The 15873-nt window shown below is 41.5% G+C and overlaps 1 protein-coding gene across 1 annotated transcript; it reads left to right on the top strand.

The window, feature by feature from the left end:
- The first annotated feature begins 13142 nt into the window (after nucleotides 1-13142).
- On the top strand, nucleotides 13143-15288 carry LOC101743036 (juvenile hormone acid O-methyltransferase-like). The gene is made up of 5 exons (XM_062671426.1): nucleotides 13143-13542; nucleotides 14113-14284; nucleotides 14442-14550; nucleotides 14653-14914; nucleotides 15272-15288. Exons 1-4 carry the CDS (start codon nucleotides 13184-13186, stop codon nucleotides 14811-14813), a joined length of 801 nt encoding a protein of 266 aa, XP_062527410.1. The 5' UTR covers nucleotides 13143-13183; the 3' UTR covers nucleotides 14814-14914; nucleotides 15272-15288.
- Nucleotides 15289-15873: the final 585 nt, after the last annotated feature.

Genomic DNA, 15873 nt, shown 5'->3' with positions numbered 1-15873 from the left:
AGATATATGTACCGTGCTGCTATTACGTATGTTGGTAACGCGAACCAATAAAATTTCCCCCTGCCAAAAAGTAATCAACACGGATACATAAGTTTTCACTTCTACTTCAAGGTCAAGATTGTTATATCATCATTTTAACCGACCTGAAGCAAAAAAAAAAAAGTTCTCATCTCAATGCGTACTTGAAAAAAAAAAAATTTGTAATGTAATTATTCATACGGAATTTTAATATGTTTAATGTAAACTACTATTAACCTCAATTAGATATCTTACAATAAATAAATATTATTGTAACTTGAACACGTCATATTAACTACTTTAACTCTCATGACATCACGGCCACACTATGACATGCGATATAAATTGCGTGATAGCATGCGAAATGTGAGACCCCGGCTACAAATTACAAATGTTTCATTTTACAAAAACATCATACACACTACGCAGTAGTTAAAATACAACAAAGAAATCCACATATCAAAGTTTTTTTTTTAATCGTTAGATGGATGGATGAGCTCACAGCCTTTCTGGTCTAAGTGGTCACTGGAGACCATAGACATCAACCATTCAGCACCACATATGCCGTATGTTCGTCTGTTTACTAAGGCAATAAACAAACTAAAAAAGTTGTCAGATCACAAAAATGGAACGGTATGTTTTTTTAAAGCTTATGGGAGTTCATGACTGGGTTCTGCGACCTCGTCATGGTGTTTCGTGACGGAGGGGAAAGGAGCGAAAAGGAGTGGAATCCCTGTTGCGCTATTCAGCGCAGAAGGTGGGAAAGGGGGGTGCGGGAGCGCCCGGTTCTCGACTTTCGATCTGGCAGTGAGGTGGTGAAAAGTGGCACCTGTGCGCCGCTTGATGAAATCCAGTCCTATCGGAAATACGGGTACCGTAGGTTTCGTCCCGGTGTGGTGGACCTCAATAGGATTTCGCCTCAATAGGATCGCGCGCCTTTCTCAAGGCGTAGTCTCCTGGAAGAAATTAGAGGAGGAGGAGGACCTAGGTCTTCCTCTTCTTCTCTGGAGGCACCGGAATTCGAGATCACCCGGTCTGTTACCACCCTCGATCGGGCACGTGTAAACGGATTTCCCAGTGTTTAAGAACTAAAAAAAGGTTTTTTGTAAAAACTACATGCTAAGTTCAGGGTTGGATACAAAAAACTGATGCTAAAGTTAATAATGGCATGTCTTTTGAATTTGAAACTAGTACCTAATGATATCAAGAGAAATTAAATTAAAGAACCGTGTTATAAAATAGTGTAATGATAAAAGTGCAAGTGAAAACAAAAGGTATTTTTTAACAAAATTCACAATTACTAAGTAAGCAACCGGAATATTCGGTTTTCTTTAGTTAGACAATACATTACTTAGAATACATGCAAATCGAATGCTAATATTGTTTAAATTTTCGAAGATAAACTATTTCCATACTTATTCATTTTCATTATTGTCTCAAATAAAGAAAAAAGACACATTAAGCGGCTATTAATTTATTACGTAAACAATTTAAATAATATAATATATGGACTTGTAATTGTACTTATTGATATAATTTTAAATAAGACTTCAATGTGCTTGCTACAACAAAAGAATGACATTTAAAGTCTATTTTATAGTAAATTCGTTCACAATTCAAAAAATATTTTTATAACTTCATATTTCTTCATCTCTGTCACTGCTGTTTTATTGACATTCTCTACATTAATTCGAACTGATTATCAAACAGCGCAAGCGCAGAAAACTTAACGTAAAAGGGAGTCTTCCTTTAAATATAACATATACATATATTTAACGGAATTTTTCTTCAACACTCATACGAAACGTCCGATTACCTTATTTTGCATACGTTTCAAATATCGATAACAATGCAATAATTTTTATTACTTTAACTTAATATCATTAACATATAGCTTATCAGTCAAGGGTATTTAGGAGGTTTTAAACTTTATTTTATTTATTAACTATAATATATTTATTTTAATTCAAACTTGCGGTCTGGTAGTAACGTCGTACCTTGAATTTGAAAGAAAATAATAATTTGCTTGTTCAGTTGTGTAGCAAGAAAACGAAATGTTTTATGACTGTAATGTTGTTTGAAGAGGTCTTTTGAGTATTTTGTTTGCATTTCATTTATAGGAGCTACGTAATTACTTCAAGTTACAGGAAGAGTATCCATGCAGTTAATGCATGGGCTATGTGCGTTTTTATGGGAAAGTTATAATACTTTAATAAGACTAGTAACACACAATAAAATGAGAGTATCATCGATGAAGAAACAAATAAATATCTATTGTTATGGACAACTCAAAAACTACCTACTGGTTAAATCTTGGTAAATGAAATACAAAAGGCATCAGCTTTCAAATCAAAAGAATCATCAAAATCAGTTAACCTAGTAAAAAAAAGAAATAATGTCGAATTGATAACTTCCTCCTTTTTTTGAAATCCGTTAAAACCAGTTATTTGCCTTTAATTTTCTCATTAAGTACTTACTGAATGCAATCCAATTTTTTTTTTTGTTTTCTTACTGTGCTGCAATATCACAGCCCACCCGTTACATAATATTACTACCAGAACCCATAAATATAATCACTACATGAAAAAGAATATTTGATTCTCATATGCGTTTCCAAAGCTTCGACAAATGATTACTCGGGTCAAAAATAGACAGCATAAGCGACATGAAAAAGATGTCTCGCATATCCTGTCTCTTGAATATATTCTTATTAAAAACAAGACATACTATTAAATTCCTCGAGATACCGCTTTACTGGTGGTCGCAGCATTCTTGGTATCATAATCTGTGTTCCAGGAACTATTGGTGCAAACAAAGTAGCCGAAATGTTTAACGATTAAATGATTATTATTAATCATCACAGTAATATGAGTGCAAGTTGCAATTATTTGTGAATAAATTGAGCAATGATCAACGCTCATAACGCAACCACGGACAACCCGCGGCTCCGACGGCATCCATAACTGTGTATTAAAAATTTTATCGGCCCAAATAATAATCATGTTGGTCTAAATTTAAAATGGCGCTATAAGGAACTGCATCTTTCCCGCGGTGTGGAAAAAATCAAACGTTATCAGCATACATAAACCTGGAAAAGCCTCCTCCCAGCATTAGGCAAATTTTACGAATAGCTAATACGCAAACACGCCTCTTGGACTTCATTACTTCGAAAGGCATCCTAATTGATGAAAAGTTCGGATACCGAAAGTCGCGAAGCACTCGTATGTTCAGCAACCGCATCACTCACGGTGCACATCTGTGTAAAGCCAAACAGACGCAGACTCGTCCCCACGGGAGCCCTCTCCTTCGATATCGCGAAGGCGTTCCGGGCCATATCTAGTACAACGGTTTAATTTATAAATTGTACACCATGGGAGTGCCAGACAGTCTGATGGTCATCATTTCACGTCTTTCACTTCTTGTCGAACCATTTGTTTCGGTATCGAGTCGAGGGAACTCGCTCTCTCCCGCAACAAATCTCGACCGGGGTCCCGCAAGGATTTGCTTCTGTCGCGCTCCGTTTTGTCTATATATTAACGGTATACACCGGTCGCCGGCGACCTATTATTACTCGAGTAGGAAAATGTCGTTCATGCATAGTAATCTCCAAATTGCAGCAATAATTTAGGAGAGTGGTTCCGCAAGTGCCGTATCAGCATCAATCCCACAAAGAGCACTGCCGTGCTCTTCAAAAGTGCCTTCCAAACATCACTGCTAATATCTCATCACCAATTAGGCGCGGTAACTCCCGTCCTGCCATCGAAATTTTGGCTAGCCCATACCATGAGCCTCGAAGGCAAAATACCTAGGCATCACTCTCAACAGAAAAATGAGATTCGGTCCTCACATTAAGTCCGTATGTGACCGAGCCGCGTTCCTACTCGGTCGACTATCCCATAGTCTCTATCCCAGTCTGCGACACTCTACAAAACTTGCACAGGTTTCGTCATAGCCTATGCAAGTGTAGTGTTTGCTCACGCGGCCCGCAGGCATTAAGTTCTCTTCAGGACATCCAAACCCGATTCTGCAGGATAGCCGTCAAAGTACCGGAGTACGTGAAGAATGTCGACGAAGCTCTATAGCCCATTAGGCTACCAGTAAATAGTTAAGGGAAAAAATACTCATAATGAATTCCATCCGATACTCTTTTAACCGTCAACATTATAAGTTGTACGGCAAGTTTTATCTTATGTAATTTATTACAGCTGCATCGTAGATTCTAGTGAGTATTTAAAATAAAGAAATATTATATTTAAATTAAAGTTTCCTTTAAATTCAGATGTACATTACTTAATGAATTTAACAACGCTCCTCTTCGATCACAAAATATATTATCGATGATGGTTCTGTAATATTTTTATTAATTTTACGATAGTACATTAAATCAAGTGGCGGATGAAAGGCGATTGCATGCAGCAGAGATGCGAATGTTGCGATGGATGTGTGGAGTAACGAGAATGGATAGAATACGGAATTAATATGTTAGAGGAAGTCTGAAACTGACACCTGTGACAGAGAAACTGAGGAGTGCACGTTTGGGATGGTATGGACATGTGATGAGACGAAATGAAAATGAGGATGGTAAGAGAGTGTTAACTATGAATGTGAAAGGATATAGGTAGAGGTAGAGGTAGACCTTAGAAGAAATGGATGGATTGCGTGAAAGACGATATGGGTAAGAGGGGAGTGAGCGAAGAAATGGTATATGATAGAAGAGTATGGAAGGAGAAAACATGTTGCGCCGACCCCAGGTCTGGGAAAAGGGCATGATAATGATGATGATTAAATTAAGGGGCTTAAATTAAATATCGTATACATTTTTATATCAACAAAAAACAGCTGAGGATCACGGTATCATTAAGCTTTGAATCTTAGCTATCACAAAAAAGTGCTGTGCGTTTTAAAAGTGATAATTAGAATAAAAAGATAAGATTCAGTTCGTCTGGATGCGTACCTATAGCTTGCACGGTCTTTTTCCAGGTACAACAAAAGAAAGACTTGAGAAATTGACATAAACGATTTATATTACATTTGCCTGTGTTGATATAATTAATATATAATATCAATAATATATAACGGATAATTTATGTGTATGATATATAATATAATAATATGCCGACTACTCTACAAAGTAATGCATTATGCATATCTTATATCCTATATAATTTAAGCCCTTGGGCTTATGACTGACGACCATTTGTTCTTAGGCCTTATTTTAAGGAGTACACACTAAGTGACTAAATTTCTCCTGCCAAAACATGCCATGAACATAACAGTTTCTAACACAGCTTATAACCTGTGCCCAACGATTTTTTTATTATTTTCCCAACAATCGCATATGTATATAGTTCACTAATGGGTTACTAGACTATTTTTATAGTTTCTGTAACTTAATTCACACTTATGGGCTTCACTCATTATGCTTTACTTTAATTTATATATTCATCAGACTTTTTGGATTTTATAAAAGCATCTACAATATCATTATTAATACTTAGTAGAAAACCTTAATAAATTAGTGAGATTATATTGAAATCTACCAGTGCGGATCTCCAAACAAATATCAATTTTTTTTTTTTTTTTTTTTTCCCTACCTATGCTGATAGCCTTGAGAGGCTATTTCAGCTTCACCCTAACGTTAGTAGGTGAGCTCGCGGGGCTCAACCGGAGAGTTGCTAACACTGACCCTAGCAAGAGCAGTGCTTCGCTGAATCTACCACCGGATCGGAAACGCGACCCACTGAGAAGATCCGGCGAGAAACTCAGTGGGCTGTGTCTATGGGTTAGTTCGCTCGTCGAGCCCTTCGTCGCAAGCGACGGGTTCGACGAGGACGGTGACCGGTGCTTGTGGTGCCTAAAAGCACCGTTAATGGATCAGGAGGATCCGTAATGACGTGCTTTGGGCGACGTCGACGGTTTACCATTCGGTCTACTGGGTCGGGTATGTAATTTCCAGCGGCTACGATGAGAGGGTTCTCATGTCGTGCCGCCTTCTCAAAATGGCGCAGCGATGCCGACTGTAGATACTTACTAAAAGAGTCGAGCTCCAGGTCGTCGTGGAGATCCACATTCCTAAGGAACCAAGGCGCTCCGACGGCTATCCTGCAGAATCGTGATTGAATAACCTGAAGGGATTTCAAGTTGGTGCGGGCTGCGTGAGCGAACACTACGCTTGCATACGTCATGACGGGGCGTATACAAGTTTTGTAGAGAGTTACCTTATTACGGAGGGACAGTTTGCTTCGACTACAAAGCATTGGATAGAGTCGTCCTAGAATAAACGCGGCGCGGTCGCGTACCGTTTTTATATGGGGACGGAATGTCATCCCTCTGTCGAGGGTGACGCCTAGATATTTGACCTTCGAGACCCACGGAATGGGCTGGCCAAAGAGAGTGATGGGACTAACGGCGGAGGTGTTTGCGCGCCTACTACGGAGTGGGATGCTCGAAGTGATGTTCGGAGGGCGACCCCTTTTGAAGAGCACCGCTGCGCTTTTCGTGGGGTTGATGTCTATTCGCCACTTCCGGAACCACTGTCCCAGGGTGGCTACTGCGATCTGGAGTCGCCGATGAAGCAGCGACATCTTCCTACACGAGTAGTAGATAGCCGTGTCATCGGCGAAGAGCGCTAGATGGGTCTCCGGAGACCGGGGTATATCATTGATATACAAACTAAATAATAACGGGGAGAGCGCGGAGCCTTGCGGGACTCCGGCGGTCAGTTGACGGGGACGAGAACGAGTTCCCTCTACTCGATATCGAAACGAACGGTTCGACAAGAAGTCTCGTATGATGAGCACGAGTCTGTCTGGCACTCCCATGTTGTACAGTTTATAAATTAAACCGTTGTGCCAGACTTTGTCGAACGCCTTCGCGATGTCGAAGAAGAGGGCGCCGGTCGGGATTTGTTTACGCCTATTTAGTCCTATCAGAATGTGCTCCGTGAGGCGGTGCACTTGTTGTACGCACGAGTGTTTTGAGCGGAATCCGAACTGTTCGTCTATGAGAATTTTGTTCGCGGTAACAAAATCCCAGAGGCGTTTCCTAAGGAGCCGTTCGTAAATTTTTCCTATCGTCGAGAGGAGACTAATCGGACGGTAACTAGAAGTTTCGTTTGTCGGTTTGCCCGGCTTATGTATACCGATAACGTCCGCTTCTTTCCACACCGCGGGAAAGATGCAGTGCGTCATAGCGGCATTTAAAATTGTAGCCAACATTGCTTTCAGTTGGACTGGCAAGAGTTTAAGCGCGCGGTTGTGGATGCCGTCGGAGCCGGGTGCCTTCCTAGGTTGTAGGTTGTGGATCGCGTCTCTAACTTCGTCGGTGGTAATGGGGGGTAACGCGTCCGAGGGCGGCAGGGAAGCTCTGCGCTCGACCTCCCTGTCGACTAACTCGGTGTGTTCGGGGTCCGCGTGTTGAGTGCTGGTGGTGCACTGCTCTTGCAGTGCATCGGCCAGCAGCTCAGCCTTGTCTTCGTCATCGAATGCCGGTGGTTGGCCTGAAGGGCGTACGAGGGGAGGCATAGTAGCGGTAGTTTCGGATTTGAGAGTCCTAGCTAGTCGCCAGTATGCTTGGTGGGAGGGCGCGAGTTGTTCTAAATAACTATGCCAATTATCGTTACGCGCGTCGCTTAAGCGGGAGTGGACTTCGCGTTGTAGACGACGCATCTGAATCCGGTTTGAATGCGTGGGAAGACGATCGTAGGCCCGGATTGCCGCGTTCCTAACTCTTAAGAGATTCCTAAGATCGGGAGACAGTCTGATGCGGTGGAAGCTGTCCTCCACATCGACTTCTTTAGAAGATCTAATGATCGCGGAAGAGATGTGATCGGTAATGATGTTTACGGATTCGACGGTGTCCTCGGGGGATAGATTCGAATCCGGGCCGTAAGGGAGGATTGGCGGAGCGGTGTCGGCTAGGCACGTGCCCAGCTTATTCCAATCCACCATGGTCCTCGTAACAGTGACTGGGTTGTGGGGGCGACCGAGCTGCATAACGACAGGTCGGTGGTCTGAGTCGAGCTCTGACATTGCTTCGATGGAACGCAAGCGCAGAGTTACGTTCCTAAGCAATGCCAGGTCTATAGTGCTCGGACGGAGCGCGATGTTATACGGATAACATGTTGGAGTTGGGGGACCGACTATTTCAAAGGTGAGGTCGTCTATAAACGCGTCGAGACGCCTACCGTTAACGTTAGTACGATGGCAGTTCCACCTAGTGTGGTGGCAATTTAAATCGCCTGCCAGGATGACGGAGTCTCCCATGCCGAACAGTGACTCGATGTCACTGCTCAGAAGGGGCTTGTCCGGGGGGAGATAAACGGATGCGATGACGATCGGCTGGTGTCCCGTCAGCGAGATACGGCACACTGACGCCTCGATATGTGAGAGCGAGGGAGTATCGAGAGGGACAACGTGCAGGGCCCGCCTATAGTAAATGGCAGTCCCGCCTTTGGAGGCGGTGAGTCTGTCATTCCTAACCATGACGTAGTTCGCGACTTTCGGGTCGCGACGCGAGGGCTTCAGACAGGTTTCCTGCACTAATAGAATATCTACAAGATTATCGCGGAGGAATTCAAAAATTTGATCGCGTTGCCGCGCGAGTCCGTTAGCATTATAGAATGCTAACGTAAGGGAATACGGTTTTTCTCTACCTTTTTGCGCCATTGATTACCGGTAAAGATTTTATAACGTACGCGACACGGACTCGTAAACGTCCATGTGATCGAACGCGGCCGCGAGCCGCTGTTCGGGGGTTGTCGACCTACGGATAGCGTCAGCGAACGATCGCAGACGGTCGAAGTTCACCGCGGTGACGAAGTCGCGCACGAGCGCGAAGTCGTTGGCGGCAGAGGGTTGCGGGGGACGGAACGCGGGCGCGGGGCGAGGTGCGAGCAGGGGCTGAGGCGCGGGGCGTGTCGCGAGCGGGGGCGGGGGTGCGGTTTCCGTTCCCGCCTTCGTATACGGCAGCGGCTTTTTCCACGCCGAGACCGTGGGAACTGCAGCCGGCACGAAGGCGGGTTTCGGCACTGAAGGTGCCGAAGTCTTTGGGCCGACGGTTCGCGGAGCTGGGTGGGTTGGACGTTTCCGCGGAGCCCTGGGACATCCACGGTAGTTCGCGGGGTGCCCTTGCTTAAGGCATAGGACACAGCTGGGAGGTTCGGTCGCGGTTTCCCTATCTCTAACACAATCTAACGTAGCGTGATCGCCGAGGCATTTCACGCAGCGGGGGCGCGCGTGGCAATTACGCGCTGAGTGGCCATAGAGTTGGCACCTGTAGCACTGCCCGGGAGTGCCACGCTTATGGGGGGCTTCGATCGAGATCCCGGATAGGCCGCAAATTGTCGTGAGACATGCGATCTTCTTTTTGGCCTCCGGGGTGGGTTCTAACGCCACGAGTATCATATTATAGGGCTGTTTGCCCCGCCCGCTGTGCATCCGGTGCACACTAACTATCGGGAGGGCCTGAGCGGTCAGATCCTCCTTAATGTAGTCTATTTCTAGCTCCTTAGGGACTCCGCGTATTACTACGCGGAGCTCGCGGTCCTCCTGAAGAGCATAGGTGTGGAAACCTATGTTCTCCTTTCGGAGGTATGCTGAGAGGGCCCTATGGTCGCCCGGCGTTGCGACCTTGATCTGAATCCCATGCGCGACGTTACGCGCATGGGTGTAGTTAATTTTATTTGCCTGAAGGGCCTGGGACACGCGATTCCACGCTGTCTTCTCTTGAAGTATCAGCGGGGGCGGGGCAGCTACTTTGGGAGCGGGCGCGGGCTTGGGACGCGGCGGTGGGGTTACGCGGCGCGCGGAGTCCGACTCCGGTGTAACTACTACTTTTGGTCGAGAGGCGGTCGCGGATTTAGTCTGTTTCGTCGTGGAGCTCCGGGACTCCACGGCGCGAGTACGCTTTTTGCCGCGCGTTACGGTTTGGAACCCATCCGAAGTTCCAGGCTGAGGGCTTGACGCGGATTCGAAATCCATCTCCGATTCGGTATCGGAGCCTGAACTCGAAACGATCGAGGTCGCGACGGACGAAGCGCGCGATGACGTAAACGACGCGGGCGCGGGGGTGGGGGTAGCGTTAGGCGCTATGTGAGCCGCATCGTGGGAACGTGCGCTCGAACTTGACGCGGCGGCGGGGGGCGCGCGGCGTGCCTCCGAGGCACGGTTGAGAAACGCGGCGACGGACGCGGGGGGGGAGGGATTGCCACGAGCGGCCCTATAGCTGAGATACTCGGCCCTAATTGACGGGTACCTATCCCGGAGGAACCCGACAATGTCCCTAGCACTTTCACTGTCACAAATATCAATAAATGAGTGTGTCCGAGTTACATTTTAGTTAGTTCTTGCTTAATGTTTAGCTGTTAAAGGAGTAGAAAGATCATCATGATCTACCCCTTAAGTCATCAGCGCATAGTCCTAATTACTTTTTAACAAAAGTTATTGTATCTTTTAAATATTTGACTTTTCAGTCATCGACCAGTGCTAAAATACTGCATCCACCTATTCAATGCTATACTAATACTCTGAAAACCTTGAACTAATTGAATTTGTTCGTAATTAAAATTGTGTTTGTAATTAAATCAATACAACAACATGCAAAAAAAAAAACTTAGATTACATAATTGACTTTACTGATTATTATTTCAAGAATTAAATCCGGCACTGGGATACATCCTGCGAAAAATTACACCAGCACTACATTAGATTATGAACTACCCGATTTTCTTTACTATTCCCTCGAAGTCAATTTTTCCATATAAATCTACCAGTTTCAAACTATTTAGGTTGGTATTTTGTCTATCGAAGTACTGAAGAAGTGTCTCAATTCTTTGAGCGTGAAATAACCAAACATTCCAGCATAGTCATATAAGCGATACGACATTAAATTTATAATACTCGACAACACTAAAAGATATCATTACTATACGGCTCAACCTTTAGTATTACGGGGTCTAATAGAAAAGGGCCTTCGAAATTGCTGTAGTATATAGTATACAGAAAGTGAAAGTTTTTTTTTCTATCATTCAAAATATGCATGTTTTCACCTCAGCAGCTCAAACATGCCGCTTTTGCTGCGAGACAACAGTGAAGAAAACGCGATTTTGATTCGAGCGTGGGTCAAAGTAGCTTTTTAATTTTTCAATCTTCAGTCCCACGAATTGACGTTGTTTAGCCCTAAATGTGAAACATTCGAATTTTACTGTGCTCTAGGAGTGGGTGATATAAATCGTATCTAGATTCAATATCTATATATCGCAGCAATATCGTTGAATCCGATATCGCCCCGCACGAAATCTATATATCGATATCAGCCGATACACGATATTGCTCGATGTGATGCGCATCGGCATATCGACCGATTCGTGAATATCAGCAATATTCGTTTGGTTCGTATCGAATCGGCCAGAGTGAGTGAGCGCACGATAGGGATATCATGTGATGAATGAAACAGAAACGCATTATCCATACAATTGTAAACCTTATATTTAAGTCCATATGTCTGTAGATTATTCTTAGCGTATCAGCAGGATACAATTTAGGAAAGAAGTTTCAACTTTCGACCCTAACTTGAATGCAGTATAGCCTATTTGCATCGTTGAATTTAATTTCACGCGCTTTGACCTTGAACTAGAATTTTTGGGCAAGTGTTTATAAATACTTAAAAGTTTTTTGTTTGATTTTTAAAGTACACATTTTTCTATTTTTAGTTGAATCCAAATAATTGTGTTTATTTCTTGTGTTTGTATTAAACTTTTGAAATCTACCCTCTTTTGGTATATTTTGTAATTTAAAATTAAGACACAAAATACTAAAAACTGAAAATAATGTAGCCAGTCCTAAGCCTAAGCTAGGCCTAAGCTAATGATAAAAGCATGAAGGAAAGTTTTTTTGATATTTTTATTTTCATGTTCTTTTTATTACTTTATATATTAATACGTGAAGCAAAAACTTTGTATTCCTTTTTACGAAAATTGCGCGGACGGAGGAGTATGAAATTTTCCACACTTATAGAGAATATAGAGAAGAAGTGCACAATGCTAATATTTTTTTAAAATAATGCATAAATGATACATTAAATCAATAAAGAAAATATTACACACACTACATACCATGTATTTGACGCACACACGCATGCCTACTATTTATTGTCAAACTTTTGTTCTTGACGTCTGTTGTCAAATTGAGAATAGATTAAATATTGTTTGCCTTTGTTTATATTTTTATAGTGTAGTCTTGGCGAAATTTGTGATTATAGAAGTATAAAATACAATCATAATAGTGTATAAACTTACAATTCCAATTAATTATAGTCGAATTTCGACTACTGCGGGACCTCTAGTTACTTTAAAATCATATTATAAATTGATATCAGAAAACCAACCGTATAACGTTGACTTAAATCTATATCTACTACGATATTATATCAGCGTATCGTTTCAAATCTCAAATATCATGAATCAAGAAAATCTACTAGCATCCATCAATATATAGATTCAGAAAATATATAGATTCAATATCTGATATTGATAGTCGATATATAGATACGATTCGATACGCGGCAAAACCGATATTACCCACTCCTACTGTGCTCTGTATCTTTCACATGCATATAAAAAAGCGAGTGAAAAAAACAAACCCCTTCGAAATTCGATTTTAGAATTCGACCTCAAAGATAACACGTTCGGAAACGCGTACCTAAAATACCCTAAAATTTAAAGATATTTTTAATAAAGAAATTACGTTTTTTTAATAGTTATTTCAATCTATTTCTGTTCATTTCTATGTCTCCTAAGTAATATGTGTTCTCACTGCTGAGGTGAAAAGTTATGTGTGCTACACGAGAGCAAAGTTTTTTGCATCTCGTGCTGTTGAGTCCCTCACTACGCTCAGGATTCTAACTTTGAATCCTGTTTGAATCACTCGCTACGCTCGTGAATCAATCATAGACTCCTTCTTTTGCTCGGGAATCAAAATCAGCACTCGAAACAAAAAACAACTTTGCTCTCTTGTTGCACAAATAACTATCCAATTGGCTGTACTGTGAAACGGCAATTTCGTAGTTAAATGTCAATTATTAATTATTGCTTATAAGAGAATAACATTAGAATTACAATTAAAAGTTTCTTTTTTTTAATTTTTATTGTTACTTTTTCAGCGTGTCAATGAACGACCATCTAGACTTTTACCATGACTGCAACGATGTTACCAGAATAGATGCTATTGAATCTCTAACGGAATACGGATCGAAACTTAAATTCAAACCAAAAGCAAAAGTTATTGAAGTAGGATGCGCTGACGGCAGCGTTTCTAACATCCTTTTCCAACATTTGCCCAAGGACATAGAGCTTTTGCTATCTTGCGATAAAAATGAGAAAGCGGTACAGTTTGCCAAGGAGCACTACAAAAATAACAAAACAGCTTATAGGGTATTAGATATAGAAGGCGACCTGCCGGAGGATTTAAAAGGGAAATTCGATAATTTCATCTCATTGATGACGTTCCATTGGGTCCCTCAACAGGAGTAAGTACGGATTCACTTAAACTTATTGGTTATTTGTTTTTACATCATTACCCGGCCGTCAAAATTCCTTAACTTAGGCGGCTAGCAGCTTACCTAGTTTTAAACGGTTATTGGAGCCGATAGCACTCGCATTACATATAATGCCGCCCAGTTTGAGGTAAAGTCAAGCTGCTCGCAAAGGCTTTTTTTAATTGCTTAGATGGGTGGACGAGCTCACAGCCCACCTGGTGTTAAATGGTTACTGGAGCCCATAGACATCCACGACGTAAATGCGCCACCCACCTTGAGATATAAGTTCTAAGGTCTCCAGTATAGTTACAACGGCTGCCCCATCCTTCAAACCGAAACGCATTACTGCTTCACGGCAGAAATAGGCGGGGTGGTGGTACCTACCCGCGCGGACTCACAAGAGGCCCTACCACCAGTAAAAACGCAGTAATAACGCTGGCCTCGCGTACCTATGTCATCTACCCAAGAGTCACAGATGATCGTCACGTTCACTTACCTCTTTTCATTTATAAGTCATTTTAGTAATTTAACAATAAAATTTAAAAACCGTGTACTTTTCAGAAAAGCATTTCGAAACGTCTACGATCTTCTGGCTGAGGACGGAGAATGTTTTTTGACCTTAAAATCGTATTCACACATTTACCATATGTTTGTATTACAATCAAAATCAAGAAAATGGGGTCCGTTCATGAAGAATATGAAAAACTTTCTGTCGCCGTACTACGATTTGTCGGTAATGTTTACGTAACGTGATACTACTGAATTCAAATGAATAACAAAAACTGGTTAATGTACATAATTAAAGATAATATACAAAACTAAACAAAAAGAAACCTATCAATCGAACAGGTATGTGTTTCGCGATTGTAAATACTCAATTTATTTTGCAGATGCCGGATCAACACATAGCAAAAATATTAAAGAACGTCGGTTTCAAGAATATTGACGTAAGATCTAAACAGAAAATGTACACATTTAAGAACTTGGAGAAGTTTAGGGGTAAGAATAAAAAAAATCGGTACATGCAATAATATTAAAAACAAAAGGAAAAAGAGCATCAACTGAACTGAACGTCAGTTATCTTATTATTTTGAATTACAGGACTCATGATCGGAGTGAATCCATTTAAAGTTCCTGAGAATGAATTTGAAAATTACATTGACGACCTCATGGAAACAGCACGCACGCTACGTATTATTGATGAGGAAAACGGCACGTTGTCTTTCCTGTTTAATATGAACATTGTTCATTGTACTAAATAAACATTCATTATGTAGTTAGTCACTAATTATAAACTGTCTTCATAAAGAGGACCTTTGCTGTAAATGTTTATTATTTTGTTTAAGCACGAACTTAAAAATATGTAATGTGTTTTGTAATGAAACAAAGAACCAAGTTGTTGCTCTGCAAAGAGTTTTTTTATTATTATTATTTTATTAACTTATTTCTACACTTACAATTATTATAATTATTTTCGAACCTGCAAAGAGAAACAACATTGAAAGATATTGCTTCACCCTTTTTTAAGTCTGCAAGTTTTTTTTAATCTATTAAGAAAGCACGTTATATTTTTGAATGTCCGAAGCCAGAGAGCAAATCCAATTATGGAATGAACATAGCTTCCACCACAGATAATATTATTATGATAGTGGTGGAAGCTAATGCGCGGGAAATTTAAATGTAATTAATGAAGGGCCAAGAGAGCTTCATTTACAAATATATTTTTTACGACACCTTAAAAGTGATTTATTCATTCAGAATGTTTCCCTACTGATGTCCAAAGTAGCATATAGCTTAGAGAGTCGTGATGATAATAGTAAGTCCACTCAAAATCACAAAGTATGGATGTGCTAACTTTCGTTACTTTACGGATGTTAGCGTTAATAACTAACTATATTAGATACTTACTGTAATGCAAGATATTATCAAATCACCCAAACTTAAGGAGAAGAACAGGACAAGAGAGACAGAGAAGAGACAGGTTCATTTTGCTACCTAACGCCTAAAAATATCCTAACTTAATTAGCAAGTTTGTAAGTCGTCGCTGCCTAAAGGATAAGACGCCCAGCGCATTCTTTTCAAACGATGCAACGGTGCTCGAATCCCGCAGGCGGGTACCAATTTTTCTAATGAAGTACCCACCTAGCAAATGTTCACGATTGACTTCCACAGTGAAGGAATAACATCGTGTAGTGAAAATTAAACCCGCAAAATTATAACTTGCGTAATTACTGGTGGTAGGATCTCTTGTGAGTCCGCACGGGTAGGTACCACCGCCCTGTCTATTTCTGCCGTGAAGCAGTAATGCATTTCGGTTTGAAG

Source organism: Bombyx mori, chromosome 12 (assembly GCF_030269925.1).
Source record: "Bombyx mori chromosome 12, ASM3026992v2".
Taxonomy (NCBI): Eukaryota; Metazoa; Arthropoda; class Insecta; order Lepidoptera; family Bombycidae; genus Bombyx; species Bombyx mori.
The sequence above is the reverse complement of the archived record's forward strand: the minus strand, read 5'-3'. Positions and strand labels throughout refer to the sequence as shown.

Coding starts and splice junctions, on each gene's coding strand:
- LOC101743036 (XM_062671426.1), top strand. CDS start 13,184: ATGAACGACCATCTAGACTTTTACCATGACTGCAACGATGTTACCAGA. Junction 13,543..14,112: donor CATTGGGTCCCTCAACAGGA/GTAAGTACGGAT, acceptor TGTACTTTTCAG/AAAAGCATTTCGAAACGTCT. Junction 14,551..14,652: donor GAACTTGGAGAAGTTTAGGG/GTAAGAATAAAA, acceptor TTTGAATTACAG/GACTCATGATCGGAGTGAAT.